The 25,321-nt window shown below is 33.4% G+C and overlaps 1 protein-coding gene across 1 annotated transcript in view; it reads right to left on the reverse strand.

Moving 5' to 3' along the window:
* Positions 1 to 25,321, reverse strand: part of LOC118266966 (G-protein coupled receptor dmsr-1) — a 40,815-nt gene extending 15,494 nt beyond the window's left edge. Inside the window, exons 1-3 of the mRNA XM_050703316.1 lie at positions 25,042 to 25,321; positions 1,316 to 2,163; positions 112 to 304 (exon numbers count right to left, since the gene is read on the reverse strand). Coding sequence (XP_050559273.1) covers positions 112 to 304; positions 1,316 to 2,086 — 964 coding nt within the window. The 5' untranslated portion in view covers positions 2,087 to 2,163; positions 25,042 to 25,321. The remainder of the gene's footprint in view (positions 1 to 111; positions 305 to 1,315; positions 2,164 to 25,041) is intronic.

Consider the following 25,321-nt stretch of genomic DNA (forward strand, 5'->3'; position numbering starts at 1 on the left):
TGTATAAACAGCTTTACCATTCAACACTTTGACACCTCGTAGATCGATGGATCTGGGTCGTAGCAATTAAGTTACGATCGAATGGGAATGTAACGAACTGGGGAGACTCACCGAAGGCATAGTAACAGACTGTGAAGAGATGCGGAGCTATGGCGGTGAGTAGGCCGAAGATAGCTTGAGGCAGCTCTGTGGCGAGGAAGAGGCCGAGTAGAGCGACCAACATCCTCGTGGTACGATCCGTCCGGCCACCGCCGCCGCCGCCTCCTCGCTTCCCACCATCCTCGTTTAACCGAGCTTTCTCACCCTGCACAAATGAAAGCGTTCAATCAATGTAATAGCTACACGCCGATGAATGACAGCTCTCGGAATTGTTGTTGTCAACATAGATTGCATGCAGTTGCATAAATCTTAATAATATTTTATAGTGGAAAAGGTTCCTTGGTTAGGAAGGTCATAATTTATAAGTATAGTTTTCATATTTATCACAAAATTACTACAATATTAAACCAACTTTACATACATACATACATATCGTCACGCCTTTAATCCCCGAAAGGCAGAGTGCACATTATGACACGTAATGCCATTGTGTACACCCACATTTCACAATTTATGTTGTAAGTCCCATGTAATAGGTGGTGAGCCTATTGCCATATACAGGGCACATTTCCAGACTCCGTGCTACTACTGAGAAATTTTCGAAAATCGAAAAAAGCCCAGTAATACTTTGCCCGACCCGGGAATCGAACCTGAGACCCCTTGTCCGGCAGTCGCACTTGCAACCACTCGGCCAACGAGGCAGGCAGTAAACCAACTTTACTTAATGGATAATGACAAAAGATACCTAATACCTAATACACTTATAATCCGATCCACTGCCAAATATGTATGAAAGAAACGTGGACGACGTCACGTTTCCAGAGAAAAGCATAAATATTTACTTTCTTAGGGTTCACACATGTGTGCGTCATTCATTATTCCGCACAGTATGTTTGTTCAATACAAAAGCGTGTATTTTGAAAATCTCTTAACTGTTTATTAATGTGCCTACATGAATTCAGCTGTAGTTACTCAAAGTTCAGAAATACTGAAAAATACACATTCATCACGTATGCAAAATTGGTAGTTACTATATTATGCAGAGTGCTGCGGAGAACGAAAGAAATTCCGATTTCCATCGCAATTGCTCGCAGAGTGTGCAAACAGACTAGTTATAACGTAGGAACACTCGATACATGCATGACCTGGTTATTCTTACTAGAAACACAATTGAACTTAATTCGAAACCTAAGGAAAATTCAAAAACCTCACGTACCTCGTTACTTGTTATTGCTGATTTCTTCAATAATTTCTGTCTTCTACGATCACTTGATTTCATTTTGAGAATGAGCAAAACACTTAGTATGGACAACACTACACATGGGATAAGTTTTATAAATACACTGTAAATCCAGAAGATTGCGGTCAGCAGCTCTTCGTTTTCAGTCATCACTATGGCGTACTCAGGCTCTTTACTCTCTGTGACGTTTAAAATCAGGTCTGTATCGTTAAGCGTTGTATTATCATATCCATGCTTTGAAGGAATGATTCGAATTTTCATAGCAAAATAAATAGGAAGACACAGTATTGGACACACAGCGTACGCCACAGCTATAGCTATATTAGTGTTCTTCTTGTTACATAACGTTCTATTTTTTTGAGGGAACTTTATTGCTATGAACCTCCAGACAGCGAGCGTGATCGTCAACCAAATAGATATCGTATGAAAGGTTTGGCTGAATATGGAGTGAAAATATACATAAACAGCCCACGCATACGAATTTCGATTGAGTTCTGCACATATATCTGTATATACGTGGAGCGCCAGGGGAATGTAGTCGATCATGACGAGCAAGTCGGCGACTGCCAGTCCGGTCAGGATGGAATTCGTCGATGAGATCATTTCTTTTCTACTGAGCACGGCAATGTTTACAGAATTGGCTGCGCTACCCAAGAGGCAGATAAGCAGTGCTATGTACCCATGGACTCGAACATAAGCTCGTTGGAATACCGGCCCCTCCGGTATGCAATAGGCCACGTCGTCCATACTCGACTCCTTCACGTTCCAATTTTGGTATGTGTCAGGCACAGATTCTTGTACTATCTGTGAACCACGTGCATTGTCTGCAAAGAAAAGAAAGGTTGGACGTCATTTATAATACTTACTCCAGGACAACAAACACGACGTGGCATACATTCAGGAAATCTAATACAAAACCTTGGGAAACCGCTGTCACTCAAAAAAATATATATCAGCGCCAGTAATAAAGAAAAAATACAATCTAGGTACAAGGTTTTCCGGACGATTGTATGTCATTCGAATGTTGTTTGGTTATTTATGTCCATGCCTGCAGCGGCTGGCTAATGGAATAATCATAAATAAAGGAACGCGCCGCATTCAGCGATGGCGCCACTTTCTCCGATTATACAAACTCTGAAGGAGGAAGGAGGACGTATTTACTTCCCTAAACAATAAGTGGCTCAGAATTTCGGACCAACTTGTAAAGTACTATAAACTACTTTGGTAAGCAAACTACTCGATCTTGCTTTGAGTTTAAAGTCGTTGAATTTTATGGTCGTATTTGCTTGCTCTCAAAGTTTCTGTGGTAATTTGGAAAATTCGATTTTGTATGGAATCTATTGTAAGAAATTGAAACTCTAAAACAATAAGTTATTTATGTTCAAAGTTGTTTGGAAATGGAAAGTCATTTTTCAGGAGTAAAGTTATTTAGCAACATCAGTCAATGACAGGAGAACAGAGTAACTAACTATAACCACCAATTATGGCTTTGCCACCACGACCCAATGTCTATTAAAAATTAAACCTACATACACAAAATAATGACCTATCAACAAACACATGTACAAGTAATCGAGCGTAATGTAACACAACACTGGTGACTATTAAAGCCTAACAACCAACAATGTACTTACGATATCCACATAAATATGTATGAACTTCTCTCTCACTAAACAAACCATAATCCAGCCACTCTGGGGGAACTTACCGAGTCGGTAACATTGAATACACACAACTTACATTGTACTGAAGGTTCTATCATGTTTATTTATTAGTTCAGGCATGGATATTTGAGGTAAATGGCATCTTTCTAAATTGACTTTTTACTTTTCTAAATAACTTTTAACATAAAATAATGTTCCTCTTGTAGGCTGCGGATCATTAAGCTGTAGTATTAAGTCGTAATTTCTGATAAGGAGTTTAAGAAAATTAAAATAACAAAAAGCATAGCATTTATCTCAAATAGACAAAACCTTGCATCTAAAAACTCATTATGAACAAAAATAAATGTAACTGTAAGAACTTCTTGGATAAACCTAAACTATTGTCTAATAAACCTAGACAAAAGTCTAATCAATAATCAACTTTAAAACGAATGTTTTAAACGCAAGTCCAAATCAATCCCTCGTGATCTACATTCACATAGGCAACCACATCAAACCAAGTTCTACATTACCAATAATCGAGTTAGTTAATTTATAATCAATACTAAGTAGTAGAGTATCACTCGCAACCCAAGTTATCTTAGAAGGCTTAGCGACAAACTTTGTTTATTGAGTAATCCTGAGTGCCTAAACTAGTTTAGTACGTGCTCCCTGCTGATGTCGAGAGGTTTTCTACAAGTTTCCAAGACACACTACTTCAGAATACTGACAATTAAACGTAGTGTTCTTGTAATGAGGTGATTATCTAGTAGTTGTTCCTTGCTAGTTACTGAAATACATCTGGATAGTCTAAAAGAAGATTAATGTTCTTTCTTAGTATAATTAATCGAATATATTTACATTGTTAACAGAATATTTGATCGTCTCGATGTTCGAGTGATCACAAGTGAAATATCTTATCAGTATTTTCGAAAGAAATAAGATTGTAATTTCGAGGAAAAATACTTTAATTAAATTCTTTATCCTGGGATTTCAAAAGATCTAATTAATTTGTTAAACGCTTTAACACAATCAATTATTAAGAGTATTTTTAAAATTAATTTTGTTTGAAAACCAACAATCGTCCATGGTTTATAATTTCCAAGAACGAGTCCTTATGGAGCGTGAGGGCTACGTTTTAATGTAATTTTATATAAAAAAACCTCTTTGTGAAACAATCCCATTTGGAATTTCTTTAGCGGCATTTATACGAGTGTTTACAAGACAAGTACTCTCAATTTACCAGTACCTTCTGTGGTTGGAGTAATTTAATTAACTCCACCTGCGTTTCTTGACTACAAACTGTTCCTGTGATAAATATAGACGCTTTCCAAGCGACTTCTACAAGTAACTTAAGTATCAGTAATATGTTAGAAGGAAATACCAGCAGGTTTATAACATGTATCTTGATAGCCTACGTCATTTCCACTCATTTGATCTCGCGACCCTTGAGTCGTCAAAGTTGTGTGATGTCTCTATCAAAGAACTCCGAGAAGTGGTCGTACAAAGAGTGATAGTTCCAAACATAAATAAATCTAGCGCTTTGTCTTCTCAACGGGAAACTTTGCCCCCTATTCCGACGTGTGTCGGCGTAAAAAATAGTCACTATTACCATCAATATAGTGGACAATCGGGCCGGGTTTGATGGCGGCTAATGATGCAGAGCGAAACACCGTTTGTTAGCGCAGGATTACGTCTTGGAAATTCGTGTTTTGGGTTCACTTTTTTAGATCCGATCAAGTATAGTAACACGTCAATTAAAGACATTGAATTGGAGTTGTGTCAGAAATCTTTTATAGCATAAACCTTTCCCGTGTTTCGCGTATAGGTACCACTGACTTAAATATTGAACAATGTGATAAACGTGAAAAGGTAGCAAAATGTAGATCAACATGATGGCAATACGGTTTGTTAACTAAAGTAAGTACTTAAGGAAAATAAAGGAAACTTTGTTCCCGACCTCAAAGATGTGGAATGCAGAGTTTATCCTAACCCACACAGGTGCGCAACACTTTAAGCACTACCTAAGTAAATCATACAACTTTACTTCATCAGTTTACTGAAAGAAAACATATAGACATAATTGACACAACACACAAATACTGTTTAAATAAAATGGAATATATTGTCCTGACAGAATCAAAATTCAATTCAATTCAACCGATGGCTGTATTGAATTGACTTTTTTTGTAAAACAGATTTATGAAGTTCCATGGAAATGTTATTCTATACGAATGCCAAGAAATTATCATAAAATATACGGTGACCAAAAGTAATGCCATATTAAATACCCATGAGCCACATTGACTTGACTTAACCTTGACTTTCGGATGCTGTGGAGAAAAACACGCCGTTTCAAACGTAGCCACGAATAACTGTATTTTCCGTCATTCAGAATGCACAACTTTGTGACTGCCACAGCACAGAAACTTACTGGCGAAGTCTCTTTGAGAATATTATATTAACATCCCTTTACTTCTATCTACATCTGTAGAATTAAGTAATCTACTTTATACAAATGAACAAAAAAGTGTAATGGAATAACCCCCTAAGGAAATTGATGTTGTTTAATAAGCATCAGACGATATTTATGACCGAGGCGTTTAGAGCTACGATATTAGCTTTTGCCCATGAATTCATAATCGTATCCATTTTGGTGTTAATAAAATCTAAGTCTATTAACGTTCGGAATGTTTCTTGGTCGTAAACTAACATGTTTACAAAATTACCCGGACAACAGCGCTGGTTTTGCGTGCTCCAGTCCACATGAAACGAAATGCATGATTTAGGTTGACAAGTCTCAATAAAGAACAATCCTAAATATGTCAATAAAGGAAAAGGTAAAAGATTCTAGAAACAATATAGGTAAAAGTGTTACGATATTTTATAAAAGATACCTGCGAAGGTTGAACTTTCTCCTTGCTAATGGAAAGCATTTATATTTTACTAAGAAAGTCAGGAAGACTTTTATAAATGTGATAGTTTTTTTCTTTATTAATTGCTCCACAGTAATTTTATTACAAATTGCTTGTGAATAAATATCTTTTGTGGCTAGATAATTAAATATTGAATGAAAATGCTTCACATAATTATTCTAGATAGATGTAAAAATTGTGTTCTATCCTCATTACGTGTTTGGCTGGAGGCTACATTTTCTAATAAATTGAATTCTCTATACTGTATGCTACGGTATAATTATGTAGGTACAAATGTTTATTCAATCTGACTACAACTTGGAATAGATATACATTAGAGAAGTAACATGAAACTGTTTAGAGGTATTTAATCATTTCCTTTGCGAACTTTCAAAGAAATTTCACTTTAAACTGAATACAGGAAGTAAGAATACATTAGTTAACGAACATTTATATAATTTACAAAGAAATGCTTTGAAGAAAATTACCTTTCATAATAAAAAAAAATCCCGCATAACAAATTAACAATAGACGAGCCTAATGATATTGAAATCGGCAATGATTCGGCAAAACGTTTTGTATTGATTTCAAGAGTTTACCAACAAATGGTTCGCTGAACCGTAACTCTTCGGAAGAACAATTTGTAGAAGAATGTTTTCTTAAAACAATTTTCAAAAGGTTTGTGATGAGGGTTTCCTTGGAATTCCACTCTTGTTCCCTGTACCCAGCCCCATAGGTACATCAGTGGACATATAGTTACGTTAGTTAACCACTTCTTGATTAGTGCGGCTAGCCTCCGTGGAATTCACAATAAGCAGACATTTTAGATACCCTAGATAGTTGGAACCTAATTTAATTCTATCAAAATATTTTATTATTAATCGGTAATTTGGAAACTTTTTAAGATATACCTTTTAAAGTTTTTAATAGCGAGGCCATTTTGAAATCAATCAATCTATTAAGTATCTCAAAAAGAATATAAAGTTCTTTGATTTGTTTAATTTAATTAAAAAAGTAACATTAAGTCAGAATCTTTTATCGAAAAGTTCTTTATATATGTATTACATAAAGTTTTCCATACTTTGTATTGTTTAATGGAACATAACTTAATACAATAATGTGAATTAATTCGCTAAATATGTTCTGCGACCAAACTATGAACCGAACAAACTTTTGCTCTACATAATAAATATCGAAGTTGGCGGACTACTTATAAATGAGTTAGCACTTTGTGAACGTCACAATTTCTAAAGCGTCCCAAAAAATGGAACAAGCAAATAAAAGTTAGAATAAGAGCAAAATTAATTCGTTCTTTATACGCACTCTCGTCGTAATTAACAATTTGACGTCTCTCTGTGTACGATAAAGGCAGGGAGAGGCTAAAGTTTAATTAATCCGTATTTCACCCTTATCTATACAGACATGTGGGCATAATCTGTCGAGACTCGCTATATAAACAATTAACTGAGATTGAGCAGCCCTGTGCCCGCAGATGAGCATTTTGTTCTTGAATAAATAGATTTTTCAACTAGACAAAAGTAAAGTTTTCATATTGCCGGATATATATCATTGTCTGGCGGGGAATCGCGCTACAATGGGACTGTGGAATAACAAAGCAGTGAATCCTAAATAAATAAAAAGGAAAACATGAAATGATTGACTCCACATTGCTTGCCAAAAAATAACAAATCGAATTTGCTGAGAGCGTGCTGGCTTTTCCAGCCAGAATTTCACGTATGGATCTAGAGTTCCTGAGCTACTTACTGACATAGGGAAAATTTAAAACGAAGACGTGCATACCTTTCTTGGTAGCCGCTTCACAAGTGCTCTGCATATTAATGCAAATGCGAATTTCCCTAAGATCGCAGCACCGCAGAGATTTTAATGTAACATTATATAAACTTCGCTACTTTAATGGAAATCTTACTTGCAGATGTACGTTATTATATTTTTTACATATTTCTAAAGAAAAGCTAGTTGAGAACAAATTGTTCACTCGGTAATAAGGAAAATGATGTTACCTCTTCCATGAAGCTAAAGTTTATTTTACACAAACAAAACATCGTAAAACTTGTTTATCCACTCACCAAACAGTCAGAAATTTAATTAAGTAAGTGTCTTTTAACTTTTAACAGCCAAGACAAGTTTAACTCTTGTTGTCATATCTAAAAGTGTGGCTTTACAACGTATCTGTAAACCAATTACTTTGTTCGTACATACAATTAACGATCACTTAGTCTATATAAATAATTGTTTTAATTAGATCTAGTATATAAATTAGAGAGACAATAGGAATACTAAGCTGTAATTACTGCATTCTATTGGAAACGTTAATTATACCGGTCTGCTATTAAATAGCTGGTTTTCAATCAGTTGGCGAGTCCTGCCATCTGAATTCAATGGATTTATATTACTGGCCTTTGAATCCGCGCTGTTTTATTGTAACAGGACAAATTGATAAATTAATAATACTTACCTACTGGTAAAACTCGAACACGATTCAAAATATAGAAACGCTAGAAGTAATATCTTACGAGGTGGTAGAAAAAGTGACCGTCGCCTCATATTCCTTGCGTATAATAGTTAAATTGTGTTTACCAAGTAACTTAACTGTTCTAAATTGAATTTACTTCACAACTAAGTTATATCGATAATACACTATGAACCTAGTGTTGCACATAGAAGTCTTCTCGTTACAACTTTCAAACAAACGTCAACTGCAGTCAATAATTTTCAAGGGTTCTCGTAGCGAAGTAACTATTGGAAAACAGTCCTTGGACGCAGTATACTTTATTGATCAGCACACGCAGCAACATACTTTATAATAAGAACAACTTAATCAAGCTCGTTTATACATTTTTGCTTCTAAAACAAAATTCTAACTTAAAATTGAGTAGCGTTTGAGTATTCGTATACCAAACGCTACTCAATTTTAAGTTGTCCCTAAATATCGTGCTATCTCTATCATTTTATAAAGAATTGATAGTGACAGAACTACATTTGAGAGCGTCTTAAAATTGAGTAGCGTTTGAGTATTCGGGCACTAAAGTCTAAATTGAAATGGCAAATTTTTGCTGCACAAAAAATCTAAATAAATCATATTGAAAAAGTCAATTTAAAAGAGCTTAAAAATTACATTACCTAGGTGAAGTATCACACTAGCCTTTAAAAAAAATTCGTGTACCGAAACAAGTATTAATTACCCGTCGGATTCGCGCGGGTGATAAATTAAATCACGTCACAGACAAAGATTCTGTTTCCCCTTTTTTACGAAGCTCAACCAAAAGCCATTATTAAAGTGGGTGTACGAACTAACCTTGAAATAAAAGGTCTTATTAGCTTCACTAATATGTATTAGGTAATTCACATGTATCTACCATAATCGTGATTATTAAAACTTCCACGACGCCGCCTCTGAGCACACTGCTCATGATGAAGAGTCCCTCAGTGACTCGAAACTAGTTGAGTAATCGAGAAAAGCTCTATTAGTTTCGAGTCGTGTGAAAACCGTGACTTTAATTAATTTTTGACTATTATTATACCATAATCTTAACAACATAGTACAGTAGCTATGTACGTATGATGCCGCGTTTTGACACATCCTACCCGTGAAATGGTAAAACTATTTTCATTTTCAACAAAGTTCATTTAGAAGGAAAGTTAAGCTAAGTTTGTTAATCACTCCTAAAGATTTCAAGGTGACGTGCGAGTTAAGTAATTATGTAGAGCCTGTACCCTTAGTACGAGTTTGCTTTACGTTGAACAAAAACGAAATGAGAGCGCGTTTGGCGCTTTGATTGGCCGGTGCGAATAAACCAACCAATCAGAGCGCCGAACGCGCTCTCGTTAAACGTAAAACAAACTCGTACTAAGCCCTCTGTATGGACTGTAAGTCCGTACTGATGTACCTCCGTAGCTCAGGCATTATCGTTATACGAGGTTAAATATATTTTTGTGTGTGCTAAGTATTGTTTCCATTTACGTGATTACACACAACAAATAGTACGAATATGAAATTAAGAAATGCCTATTTACTTTGCTACCTATTTTCTATCAATATTAATACTAAGTTAGAAAGCATGTTTACATAGCAGTAACTCTTCTAGCTTAGGCTGTCTCTATCAATGTCAGAATATGAATCTCTTATAAAAATAATATATTGTTCTATACTGCAAATGCGTGGCTACTCTCTAGAGCTTTTTGTAATAATTCTTTTACCTCAAGCTTTGTTTGTAGAAGCCTCTGTGGACATAATATTGTTATACAATTATCTGAGTAACTTCGTTGCCTCCGGTTAGTTCTGTTTACTGGTAAAAACAAGGGTTTTAATGTTTTTAATGTTTTACACAAGTCGGTATAATTTGTTTACGAAGTATTGTAAATAAGAGATACACGAGTTTATACGAATCTTACCTATTTTGTTGCTGTTTGCTCCCATGTCTTAGCTAATATTGTGAATACGAAATGTGTTTGTGTATTCGAAGAAGCAAACAATAAAACGTCGGATCGATTTTAATTAATTTAACCATACAAATTATATAATGAGTTTATAAAAGTTTTAACATCTTTTTTTAAAAATAAAACTTGAAAGGGGAAGAAAAAGTGTGTCGAATTACTATGTTATCACTCTTGAAATCTCGACTAGAAGCCAGTAACATTCCTATGTTATGTTTAGTTAATCCATTCAAACTTTGAACCAAACCGTTACTAACTTTGAATGCATACAAACATAATATATGTAAACCAAGACTCAATATTCAGTACCTTTTATTTAAATCTAGTACTACTACATAGGTACTTAGTAGATTTCTAATTAATTATTTCTCCCAACTATATTACGGTTTCATCAGCGCTCCAGTAAAGAAAACAGTCTTAAACACTCATTCCTTCCGATACGAGTTACTGATCAAGTGAGATCGCTCTTTGCCACTGAAGTATGTTTGATGAACTTAATCAAAGTGCACTAGAACTGTGCGTAAACTCTACATGGTAGTTAATCAACAGGTTGCTAAGCAACGAGCTACGTAATAATAGCTTCCCTTGATTATACAAGCAAAATAACCAATATTTATCAGTGAATAAACCATGAAATTGTGTGCCTCCCAGTGCTTGTAACAAAAGCAAAATTTACCGGCTTCCAACCGAAAGGGTTGTATTTTTTACAAGTTAAAACAAAATATAAATATTTAATAAGCAGCTCCGCCCTTTGAACAATTCAATCAACTTCAACATTCAGGTATCTACTTAATAATGGCTGGTAATCTCTAGAGTAGCTTTGATTAAAGTGTAGCTACAGCTAAATGTTTTGTAGTAAATAATAGTATTACTTCAAGGATCTTTTTAGGATTACATCTTTACCACGGTACGGATTGTAACAAGTCGAGCAATTCAATTGCTACCAAACTTTAAACTTCATACACTCTAGGCTCATCAATAATTCGTCTTGGAAAGATTAAAATCAATCCAAGCGTTTCGTTAACTCGAATACAGTACCCAAATCCCATTAGTCGAGTCTTAGGTTTATTCATTCAACTAGCCAATCTCATTTAAGTAGTCTTTACTTTTCCTATGGGGAACATTAGGTGCGGTAATGTTATGTATATTAGGAAACTAGAGAAAGTAATTAAACGAAGAAAATATATGGATAGGGCGTGTGACCTAAGTCAGAAAAAACGCAACTAAAGGCAATCCACTATCCCTCCCTTTCTGAAACTTGTGGTTTAATTCCAGTCAGCACTCGGTTTACTGGCCCTGGTGGACCCAGCATTCTAGATCCCGGATATAAAAGTATATACGGAATCTGATATATTGGATCATTCATGTTCATGTATCTCATGAATGAAATACAGGCACTTTATATTGGCAGGTCACCTTTGAAAATAATCCCTATGTATACTGTTTCTTAAAGGCTAGGGGTATCTACACATTTTAAATGAAAAATGTGTTTCTTGCCAATTATGAATCTTATACTTACCTAGGCAAAAAGGAATAAAGTTCATTGTCATACAACGGACATTATTCAAGACTTCAATACAATACTCATATAATTTGTCTGTCATGCGAATCCCAGACCCTTTGCAGTCAAAATTTCCACTCAATTAATCAGTCTTTGATGCATACAATTCCAGTTAAAAATAATATCATAAAGTCGGTACCTATGTAAATATGTACTTACTTCGTTAAGCTCAATTTACGATGAAAGTTTTTTATTCATTTGTTACAAAGAATATAATTTATCGCACCAGATAATAAATACCATCTTTTATAAATAAAACATACCTAAGCTTCAAATTTTGTTGAAATTTCGTTCTTAAAAAGCAATAAATTTAAAAACAATTCGGTTTTGAGTGAGCCTCGTAGCAAAGTGATATTATAATGGATGGCTCAAGTTTTGAGTCTCCAGTCTCCTTGCTACAGTTGATGTTACCGAGAGGTTTGGAGGTTCAAATCCTACAGGGAGTAAAAGCGTATTCAGATCGACAGATATTATTTAGCCATTGATCATTTACTTATAAGGCACTTCTTCTCTTCTCTGTCGTTTCGCTCTTGGTAAAGCGGTCGTGGTAATATTAAGGCGGCCGTATTTGTATTGGAGGTGGATGCTACTTTCCTCAAGATGTCCCGCCATCTCTCCATATTATGGACTGTTTGTCGCCGATACAGGATTTCCCGTAGCCTATTTGATTTGATCAGTCCAGCGCATTGGTGATCTGCCTCGTGATCTGGTTCCCACTACTTCCCCTGCATTATAAGGCACACCATTGCGATAATCCAAGAGTGACTTTGTAAAGAATCATTCTCCTTGTTTAGCATTGTACGACTCAATTATATTATATACACAGTCCACGTGGGTATCGCTCTGTATCAGTCGAGCCACACCTAATGCGCGCGTCCTAATTTTGTTCGCACTTCTCTTTGTAGATATGACCTAAACGAGGACCAAAATGTCGCTGTGGTTTCCCTCACAATCACGCCACGTTACGTGACGGTGGCCCACACGATTGAAATGTGACAAAAACTAATAAAAAGAAAAAACAATACATATTTTTAATAAAAACAACTTAAGTGCCGTAATTCATTGAGCATAAAGGATACCTAAAAGAATCCGACGTCATAACTTTTATATCTTAAACATTAAACAAAAGAATCTTGGGTGATATAATCCATACCATAAAATTACTAACAATACATTATTGTTCAATAAGTAATCGCATTTACGACCTCTAGAACAAGGCACCCAGTTATAAACAAGTCTACGAAATTAAATACATTTGGTGTATGCAAAACTCGAGTCGAATCTACGACTTCAGACAACCCATTCGTTTCATGACTAATTAAGAGAGGCTAAGCCACGGCTTGCATACTGATTCTGTGTTACACACATGTGGTAATATTTTGCCCTTCGAAATAGTGAATGCTGACGTAATGTTACGAATAAGTATGTTCCTATAGCTACTTGACATTAGATACGAACACAAGGTACAAGGTCTTTGATTCAATCTCGTGTAGATATTAAAGTTCAATGTTCAACTGTAGTTTTCCATTTTAGGACCATCTTCATAGTCGTGATAGGTGTGAATGACAATAATTACGCAAAAATATACGTTTAATAGAATAGAAAACAAAGAGTGAATAAGTTTGATAGTAAGGATAAATTATAGCAATAATTGAAAGTTACAGCTTCCGAAAGTAACGTAGGTAAGCTACATTTATCCCGCAAAATAGATATTTACGATAGCTAAGGGGAATAGCAAGGAGAATGATATAGTGGGCAGAATATATTGTCTTTAAGTTGAACAATAAAAAACAACTTATGTGGATGAATAAATACTTGATAAAAATATACAATACTAAGCTTCTGTCAGCGGCTTTGCCCGCCTTCTCAGTGGGATAAAAAAGTACCCGAATCTATCTGTATACCAAATTTCATCTATATCCGTTAATTAGTTTCAGCGTAATTGATGATTAAACGTTCACATTTATGTGTAAGTGTGATTATAATAGACTTCTATCAAAAATCTTTTACTAGGAGGACAATTCTCTGATTTAAGTACAACTTAAAACAAATTGAAAGCTTTAACATTAGACATTATTTATCTCTCGTATATTATAAACAAGACAAACAGTAATATATACGTCGTTATTAGTATAAATAAGAAATAATATACCTAGGTATAGGTAAATCTTACCAGACCGAAACCTAATTACCTAACGAGTATAATTGGGGCTCGTTAACACGTTTTAATTCTAGGCCTTTCGTTTAAGAGACGTGTGTTTTTGGTTTCAGTAGTTTATGAAGAATGTAACAAGCTGCTAATTACTTTATTTAGTATATTAAGTATCCAAATATATTTATTAAGTGTTTATACTTGCATTTGAATTAGTGCAATAATATAATGACATAGGTTTCTAATCTAGGCTATTGATATTGATAATAATATAAATACGATACATGTAACAAAATAATATTTTTTCTAATTTTTGTCTATATGTCTGTTTGTTCCAGCTAATCTCTGAAATGGCTGGACCTATTTTGACGGGACTTTTATTAGCAGGTAGCTGATGTATTAAGGAGTACCTTAGGATACTTTTATTTTTAGAAAATGAAGTCACGAAGTCCGTAATCCACGCGAGCGAAGTTGCGGGCATCAGCTAATACATAATAATTTTTTAAATTGATAAATTAATACGTTGCTGCGTAAATGTCATACCTAACAATAACATGTTAAATTAATAATTAATTGTTATTTAATTGATATTAAATTATGTGTGTTTTTCCTAAAATTATGTTTCCAGCAAGTAATAATTCAAGAGATAAGTTCATAAATTCATATTTGGATCTTATTTATGTATATAAAACCAAGGCAGGTTTGATATAACTTTCAAGGCTAAAAGGTATAATATTGTATTTGTATAATAACTACGTATCGTGAGATATACTAAATTGATTCAAATATACACATAACTTTCAATAACTGAACTAGTTTCAATCTCACACCGAAATCGCGATACATATTGTAATAATGAACTAGGTAGGTTTGTACTATGTTACTTATATTATAAATGAGAATGTTTGTGTATATGTTTGTTACTCAATCACGTCAAAATAGCTGAAGGGATCAGGGTAAAATTTGGAACAGGAGTAGGTTATAGTTTGGAATAACACATAAGACTTTATATCCCACGGGAGAAGGAGGGCGGGCGAAGCTGCTGGGAGAAGCTAGTCTATATGTACTACTATGTGCGGTGAACTAATTGAACCTTTTTAAACATTTCAAGTAAGTTAGCCGAAAAAATAAAAATTCAATGTCAGGTATGATGATAGAAAAACTTAGAACATTCACAAAAATACATTAAACTTATGTATATTCACTTGCATATAGAACACAAATGCATTTATATGTTATCTATTAACAAAATATCCGTAATAATCTGTTATTACGAGCTTATAATAGTAAAGAAAATGTCGGCTAATCAAAGTAGCGCCCTCTGTCCTACATTTTACAGATTCAAGGTTCGTGTGTAAACAAGTTCGGACCCAATAGCTATATAAACAAAGTTTAAAAGGTTTCGCCAATATGTGTCATGATTATTGTAAGTTATATTGTTGTTGTGCCCCTTAACTTTACACATAATCGGTCTTGTTTACTGTCATAAAAGTTAAATAAGGTACCACTAAATAGTTGGGCTATTTTTGTAGACCTTAAAAGGGAAAGGAAGGTTTTATTTTGTTTGTGTTTACACAATTATGACAATAACGTTTTATAATGTTCTTTTTTTCTTAATATATCATATTCTGTTTATTAATTTGTAGTATTTCAATTGTTTTCTTTTTAAAACCGATTCTCTGTTTGAAACGTGAAATCACGCCACTTGGAAAAACGTTTTAGTTTGATTTTTTTTACATGTTTGTGTAAAAATAATTTAGGGAAATGTAGGACAATCGTAACTTAATGTCATAGATAATTCATATCAAAATATACCTGTAATAACAAGTACATTTACTATTAAAACTCTTAAAGGTTACTAATGTTTTTAAAATGACCCTGTAATAACACCATACAACATAATAGAAAGGTATGGTCATATTCCTAGTAATCAAGGAAACCTTACAACGAACATTTTTAACTACAGCACCAATTAAAAACGCAAAAAACAACTTCTCTGTAAAAGTTAATACCGAGGACGCGGTGAAAAGGCTGGAAATATCAGGTTTTTTCAGTCCCGTAATTGATTTCATAGTAAAATATGTTCAGAGGTACATGTATGGATTCATTGACCCCTTAAAATGAGATCACCTTTCTGCTACACGTTTTACAACGAATTTGTCTGGATCTCAAGTGAATGGAACCAATATGGTTAGAATAGACTTGTAAATGAAACGCAATTTTTCTTTTGCGTTTAAATCTATTGGTACTTACCTACTATGAACTAATCAGTTTTCTTATCGAGTCTATATTCTATACTGGATTCAAATACACTAACATTTTAAACAACAACTTGTTTCACATTTACATTTCACAAGGGCTTTTGTAACAAAAATTCATAAATTCACAGACATTGTCGAAATAGTCAATTTACATAATACTACGACTGGCCACTCTGTGCGTGCGTGAAGCGAAACATACATAGTCCATACATACATAGTTTAGATACTCACTAGACAAATGTTATTTCAATATATTGACAAAATCAAGTCATCTATCCCTAAAGTAGGTCATACGGACACCGGCAATTATGCAGATGTATTAGTACAAGGTTTGGATCTGTCGAACGGAAGACCCTTAATGTATTCCAATCACGTGTTGAGCTATCTGTTAACTAAATTATCGGCAAGCCAACTTAACCTGCCGCGACAATGTAAATACTGACAAAATAACAACCGAACAGGTCCACACAAAACTTTACCACACACATAAACACAGAAACAATTGTTCCTCGTCACGAACAAACAACATTTGCATTTCTCCTTCCAATTTTTTTAATATGTACATTAAATAAGAAGCTGTTTTCTTAAGGACCCTAAAAATTTGAAGTTGAGACGTTGAAAGGTTGTTCTGAAAAATTTTACTTTGTAATGATATTCGGTTACAAACAAGTTTCACGTCTCGGGATTCTTGGTGCACGTTTGAGAATATCTTAATTCTTGACATGAAAGCGAAGAGGTCCATTGCTTCAGCACTTAAGTTTTAAGACCTTGTAAGATAAAATTTTAATGAAGTATTTTTTACGTTATACATATTTTGCAACTACAAATTCTTTTGTTGCATGTTATAAAGTTAAATTTTAAACACATTGTAACTGAATTTTTGACAATGCAAAATAGGGTGAATAACTAATTTTTATTTTAATATACGTCTGGTAGATTATTTTAAAAGTTTAGACACGTTTTTTTTTCGCTTACAGAAATATCGTCACTTTTGTGTATATTTTAAAAATACCGTGTCTAGATTTTTTCATTACCTAACTAACGGTCTAAATACATTTTTAATTTTCATGCCCCGTCATCATCCCTATCTTCTAAATACCAACATACGACAAAAAAATATGTCCTTTAAAATTACTAAGCAGTCCATCACGAGCTATGAAAAGTTCTTTATAAATCAAAAAGCTTTGTATTATTGTAATGTTATGAAAGAAATGAAAGGTCAAACTAAAGTTTTACATATGAGTAGGTACCTAATGATCTACTATTTTATTTATTTCGTCTACTCTATTTAAAGATCCTTAGCGTACGTCCCATGTCTGGTCGAGTTGGACCTTAGCAACCGTCCGTTGCATATTTATGAGTTTATAACCAAACTACATTCATCAGCCGTGAGCCGGAGCCACCAAATTATATTCATAGAAATAAATTCATGTCCGTTGTAGGTATGTATGGCAAATGTTCGTTTAGGCACAAATTTATCTATACAGTAATATATCTTCCATCGGTAACTATATTAGATAAACTCTTATGATCAACAATTTAAGGTTAAATAACTTTATTAATTATATTCTATTAAAAACGTATTAAAAACTAATAAGACCCACGTCAGTTTTGTTAAAATAAAAAGAACGCAGTTTGAGGCCCCGATTTTTCCTTCTTAAAACTTAAATGAGAAGTTGAAGTTGTCCGATTAAGAAATACGCATACACACAAGTGAATCCGAGGAAAACGCTAGTCCATTAATTAATTTAACCAAATCGGGCACTCAACGTAATTAGACATACATACGTCATGATATTGCTAATGACATGACACATGAGATCTTTATTAGTTCCTATCTAATATCTATGAACTAGTGGTCGCCTAGTGGTCGAAATTCGACCATATACGATTTAATTTACAATACCACTTAACATACGTTCAAGGATAATTTTTATTTAACTCAAACTCTTTTATTTAAACTCTATTCATATGAGACGTGAGAATATCATCGCAATGTCTATCGATTTTGACGTTTTGTCAAGTACGATCAGATACTATGCATGTGTGTGTAATGTTTTATTTATTGATTTAATGTACTTTATAAGCATTATTTTTGAAAAATATTAGCGTTCTCCACTTCTCCTACACATAAACTATAAGTGTACCAAATTTTATGCTCCTACGTCCGCGCAATTTTCGTAAAAAGCGGTCCAAAGTTTTTGCATCACGTATTAATATATAGATATCATTCCATAGAGTTCTAAGCCCTAATACCAGCATTATTGGACACCCCATATGCTAGTAATAAAGCGACTCATTTAGAGATAACAGGCTATGATAACATGAATATTTATATCATTCTACTGTTGATAAGGTACCTAAGTACCTAGTTTATTCATTTCTTTAAGTACATTTGCCAGCACATAAAGCTACACTTATCTGTGAAATTACTTTAATTAATTTTCAACTTTCTCCGTTGGGAATAAAGTTGAAATTCTATTAAAGAATGTTGTATAGTGCGATGTGCTTCTGTCTGTACATTAACGATATAAAAGATGTCCGCTTTCCTATCCATCACTTTTGTAAATAAAAAAGTGGTGAAGTTAACCATTTCCTCGTAAACCCAACAACTTTTATATTACTGAATCCACACTGAATCCGTGAAAAAGCCTGCAAAGCTACCTGATTAAAACCATATAAAATAAGCTTCGTAATAAGTAAATTAAGCACGAGGCCGTGATGATTATTTTGGTTTTGCAGTCGATAAGTCGGTATATACATATATAGTCATATTATAGGTACTAGGTACTGACATCATTAACTATCCAATCAAAAAGAATCAATACACTAATCACAACTATTTTATCTTTTTAACCAACTTAAAAAAAAAACAAAAGGAGGTTACTTATTTATTCGTGGGCAACTTTTGTTTATGTATGTTCACCGATTATTCGAAGACTCCTGAATCGATTTGGATACTTATTGTTTTTCTTCTATCTTTTTAATAACTCAGAGATCTATTCACATCTACGAACTAAATCGTTACTCAGCAGTCAGCACTAGATCCAGCACATTAATACAGATTAAACGTCTTCTTACTAGTGTCATTGTTTACGTAAACAATGCCTTTACAATGAACAATAACAGTTCGTTAATACTTACCATTTATGCCTCTTAAGTTTGGTTTAAATATAAATCATAGTTTTTGCTAGTTATTTTGTAGTATAATCAAATGTATTCGAAAAACACAGAGTGAAAATCAAATTGCTGCAGTACGAGTTTTCCTATTTAGAATTCCCTAAAAAAATGGAATTCAAAATATATTTTCCGAAATGATAGTTTATCTGTCTGAAAGTATTTTATCATTACCAGTTGTCTCAAGACTTTGTACTTTTGTGACTATAATTTGAGTCCTGTTTTGCAAGTTATATCCTATCTCTATAGGTAGAAACTCCATCTATCGTTTTCATCATGTATAATCCAAAACTTTTATTATCACATTTATATATTAACGAAGGAATAGAGATTACATTAGAAACGTAAGTATACCCTAACGAACAAAAACAAAATACAGAATGATATTTTAAATAGCGGAAATCTTATTTTTCTCTCTTTGCTATTCCATTTCTTTAATAGAAGCTCTAGAGAGATGGTTGGAATATTGATTATCGTAAACTAAGAGCCTGCAGTGGATAACGAGTTTATTTAAATGGCAATCAAACTCAGGAACGTTCGTAATTTTATTATAAAAAACTGAGATTCTCTCAAAGCTAGAATTTCCTAGATCCAAGAATTCTAGGTATTTTTATTACGTATCTTGAATCACTGCGAAGCTCATAAACTTTATGAAATACCATTTAGTCAGCGTTTAGTCGAGGAATAATTAAATATATAATTAAAAATTTTGTGGGATAAACATCTCATCAACTACACAATAAAATCGTATTTATACATTTTATACGTTAACTAAAAAATTAGCAACACGGTAGATATTACGTATTTTGTTATTAAACGAAGTAACTGATTATAACCTCACAAGATTTACAATAAATGAATAATCAAACATCCCGTTTCAAGCTTAAAATTTCGTTTACACCGCTAAACTATGTACTTATTTAAAAACAGACCTATTTAGTTACGTAGACACAAAAAGTGGGTAAAAAAGTATCTATGTAGTGAACCAAATGTACTGTTAACTTTCCTCGAATTGAGTTAGCTTCCCATTCGTACTTCCATACTCCTGCGATTAATTTTACATCTAAAATTGAAATGGATATTTCTAAATTCAAATATACATTTAAAACCGACATAATCCGTGTTATAATGAGTTTTAGGAATTCTCTTGCTTATCTCAGTAAGTTACATCTTTTTTGTTGAGCTCTATACAAATTAGTTTATTATACATATTACATGATTTATTTATAGAATATTCCTATATTTACAGGTGTATAACCTATATCTTGTACTAACTTAAATTCTCACTAATATTATAAATACAATTCTTTTTTTTCTGTCGTAATTTTAGTAATATATAATTTTTGTGTCCGCAGATTGTGGCGAGAATAGGGAGACTACCTTTTTCTTTTTACTACACAAACGAAACTGTGGATATAAAGCCAATTTATACTTCTTAATTTTAGATTTACTTAGAAATTTAATAAAAACTATAAAATATTAAATAGTTCTAAGACATTTTTTCAATACTCTGTTCTACTTCGCTCCAAATCCCCCGGAACGCTGAATCATAGAGAATTAGTCGCTTGAACAAACTTCGCTAAGATGTTCTCTCTATTATCCTTTTCATAATATCTCGAGATATGAATCGGTTCTATGCCTACGAATAATATGAATTGTTCGCGGTTTAAAGCAAATTGGTCATCTGTGATATATTGCGGCCTATTTGTCTGTTCTTACCCAGAGAAACCGCTGTCTAGAGTTTGCAACTTAAGACTTCAAATATTTCATGAATATCAATTAAACGAACAGTTTTTCATGCCTAAAATAAACACAACTTCTTAAATTACAATGAACAAATTCTAACTTTTTATCTTCAAGTAGTATTTTTAAGAGAAAAAAATATTCTTACAAATAAAACCTAGCTTTTGTCATCTGTAATTTTGTTTCACTTTTTATTTTCAGGCACTTTAGTTTATTTGCGAAGTTACAAATACCTCCGCCTTCCAATTATGTGACGAGATGAACTTATAATTGCATATCGCATTACAATGTTTCTACTTGACATTTTCTTAGATACTTCAACTTACTCATGGCCACCAACCTTGTTAATAGTTTTGGACTTTTAATGAACCTACTCAAAACTCATGAAGAAAAATAAAACAACAACAGGTCATTCTGGTTAAGGTCATCTACAACCGTTTTAGTACAAGTTCGGTTAGAAATCGTAATCGTACCTAAGTATAATATCTAGATATCAATTAGCCAACCACACTGCATCTCTGCCTATCCCCCCAAAGGCAACCAAAGAAAATGTAACGACAAGTTTTTGCGAATCGCACCACTATAAAATAATATCCTGACGCCTTCAGTTTTTTGTCGTTCGCGATCGAAGTTTGAGTATTCGCACTTTTAGTTGAGTACGTGTTACGATCCTCCGATTTTCGAATGGAATACTAATAAAAAGGACGAGTTCGTAAATACATTTAGACTTTAGGCAGTTGGCACCAACTTGCTGCGTCACCAACCAAATAACAAGAACCCGCTTGAACAATATCCATAACTTATTAGATCGATCGATAAGATAGGTAACAATTGGAAATTGGGATCAATTAAGAGATCCAATTCGAACAAAAGTTCTGCCCAGACGATAAATACAATCTGTCTAAAGTTAGGAAGGATTAAAATGCAATTATTTCCTTTAAGAATTGGTCTAGAGACTGGCTACTGGGACTTAGCGACTAATCTCTTGTTACCATAGTTACATTTAATTAATGAAGTTCCATTTATTTTATGGTAGGGTTCAACTGCTTTCAAGAAGAGGAACAAAGACCGGAGGTCACCTTAAATAAATGTGATGCTGACATTCAACCCTTGATAGATTTAGATTAATGCTGTTTTATGCACACCTAGGTAAGCAGTATATTTTTATAAACAATGTATAAATACAAAAATAATATAAAAAAATGTCTAACTGTCTTCGTCCAATACCAGGTTTCGTCGAAAAGCTATCGTGCACAAATCAAACAGTATTTGTCGCATGAGTGCACTTTATGGACATATCTGATTAATATTTGTCCCCCTGTACAATGTGGAATCATTTTAACAGGAAAAACTTGTATTGATCACGTACAACGGCAACCTTGGATCGAATTCGAAGGATAATGAGGAAAATTATTTTCCAATATTTGCAATATTAGCTGTACTGAAAGTACAGGTAAGTACGGATCAAAATTTTTATTAAACAACAATTTGTATTACAAGATTTTCGATCAAATTCCTTGGAACAATAACTTTGATACCAAAGTCTCGGTAGCTACATTTTTATCGTTCGCTAAAAATTGAATTTTACAGATTTCTATCGTATAACTGCGTTCTTGTGACCCTGAGTGCTGAGACTAAAGAAAAATTATATAAACTGACCTTCATTTCAATATTCGCTTGTTACATTTCGAAGAATTTTGATTTTTATGTTTAAAGTACGGTAAAGAAAATTATCTACCTATGTAAGTTTTTCAGATTTTTTTTACATTTTTATATGTGCCTAAAATGAGTTGATTTTTTTCTCACTTGCACCCGCATTTTCCGTTAATATGTTAAAAAACTAGACAACCTCTTTTTACCACTCTATCTATGGTTTGGAAACGGATGTGGGTGCGGTCAATGGTTTTGTATTGCGAACGTTTTCCAATTTTGCGAAGAGGCGCCTTTTTCCAGCCAGTCATTTATCACTTTTAGATTCCATTCATTTCATTCAAGTGTTTCAAAAAACGAATCTTAAATCTAGGAGGCCTAGAAAAAATCAGTTAAACTTAGAACTACACTCTCACAGCCTAAAAGTATTCAAAACAGTTTCTCTGTGCAGTAATCGTGATCTAAATTTAAATTTACGAAAACAAGAGATAAAATTCGTCGGTTAAATGAGGTAAAAATATCGTGCGTTGTTTATACAATTATTCTTAGTTACATTTCCTTTCAGATTATTTGCATTTGCTAACCATTTATCCTAAAGATATATTCATCGCAACAAGTTACATAACGAAACAGGAGCGCGTATTTTTCAAACATACGTACATTACACCTACATGCATACTATTTTATTTTTATTTATTTTTTTCCTAGATGGAATTGTCAGCGTTACTACTTAAGGAGTTTGATTATACCTATAATTTCAATGTTTAAAAAGTTTAACACAGAGGGGATTTACGTGAATAAACCCGTTATAAATAAAGTTGGCACACAAAGTTCAGACTATTTTTTTCTTACTCCAAATTGAGTTTGTTAGATGAAAAATATTCTAAACTGAAATTGGATTTTGTACATACAATTTAAATAAAACACATTTACTATCACAAAAGGTACGGTATGTAAAGACATCAAAGTGACAAGTAATTTATTATTTTATTGCCAAAGCAATATTGATTATTTTTACATGAATCGAATATCTACGTAGCAATAATAGAGTGCTACGAGTACGCACTTATCTCCCAAAAAACGATTAATTAGATTTACGATCAAAAGGAGCCACAATTTTAAGGTTAGTGAAAAGGTTGGTACTTTTATCCATTCGCTCAGCTAACCATTCACTGGATAATTGACTTGTAGAACATGTGGACCCATTTAAGGAAGTTTTTCGGGAAAATAGTCTCATTCAACGTACATTCGAGTGTAAAAACCCAGAGGTTCAGAGAAAAAACATTTAGAAACTCATTTATTTCCTCTATTTAGAAACCGGTTAGAAGCTGTTAGTATATTCACTTCAACGTAAAATTAATTTAAGAGATGCCACTAAGCACTTTGCAAACGTACTGAATGAAACATGAAACTGGGAGTAGCAGATACATTTCAAGTAAAATAATTTACTATCTTGTTCTAAGTGGATTTATTTAAATGGAATACAAATGTAATGAAACTTAAGACCGGATAAAACTACTTTACTTAATAAAAAATAAGTAAATCGTGAAAGAGTAAATAGAAATAACACAAACCTTTACGATAGCCATATTTTTGTATCACAATACCTTACACGTACCATATAATAAGTTCAACGTATTGTGATCCTAAATAAGCAGGTTTCAATTCTCCCTATTTGAAAGGGTTATCCAGCGAAATATGTGAAAAGGTGGATAGTGAAGTACTCTCAGGGACCCTTAGAGAGCCATTAAGATTCCCTTACAATAAGGTATGGTATACTCGACGGCAAGATAACATTATTGTGTATTGAAAATATTTTTCAATTTTGTTAGTTACTTCCTGTGTTACAATTGATCCCGTGACGAAGTGTTGGTGGTCTCCCTGGGGCTTATTTCATGCAAACTGGCCATTACCGCGGTTAATTAAATACGAGAGACAGACTAATGCGTGCATTATCACGTTCACATAAACAAACATAACTAATAACAATATTATATTTTTTTAATTATTCAATTTTAATTATGAGCTTCGTAAACTTATACCGACATTTGCCACGTATAAAATAAATTTTAATATTTTTTTAAAGTTACTAAAAATTTAAATATAAGATACTCAAACAAAAAATATTATCAAAACAATACTTACGTAGTGTTCTTCAATTGTTAATGTAAAATCTCAAAGTTGGATCTCTCATCATCACAAAGATTAAATAAACATTACAGATTTAGCATTGAATTAACTTCATAACTTAATATTTGTCCTTAAAACTTAGTTTTAACATGAACTGTATCACTGGAATAACTATAACTGCATTAAAATAATCCATCGTAACTTTTTACGGGCGGTGAAATCGTGTCTGTTTAGCGGAAAGCGTAAAGGCGAGTAAGGTACCGCGTGCTACCGCGGTGGCCGTCTCATAGTGACT

This window comes from Spodoptera frugiperda, chromosome 23, assembly GCF_023101765.2.
Source record: "Spodoptera frugiperda isolate SF20-4 chromosome 23, AGI-APGP_CSIRO_Sfru_2.0, whole genome shotgun sequence".
In the NCBI taxonomy this organism is placed as follows: Eukaryota; Metazoa; Arthropoda; class Insecta; order Lepidoptera; family Noctuidae; genus Spodoptera; species Spodoptera frugiperda.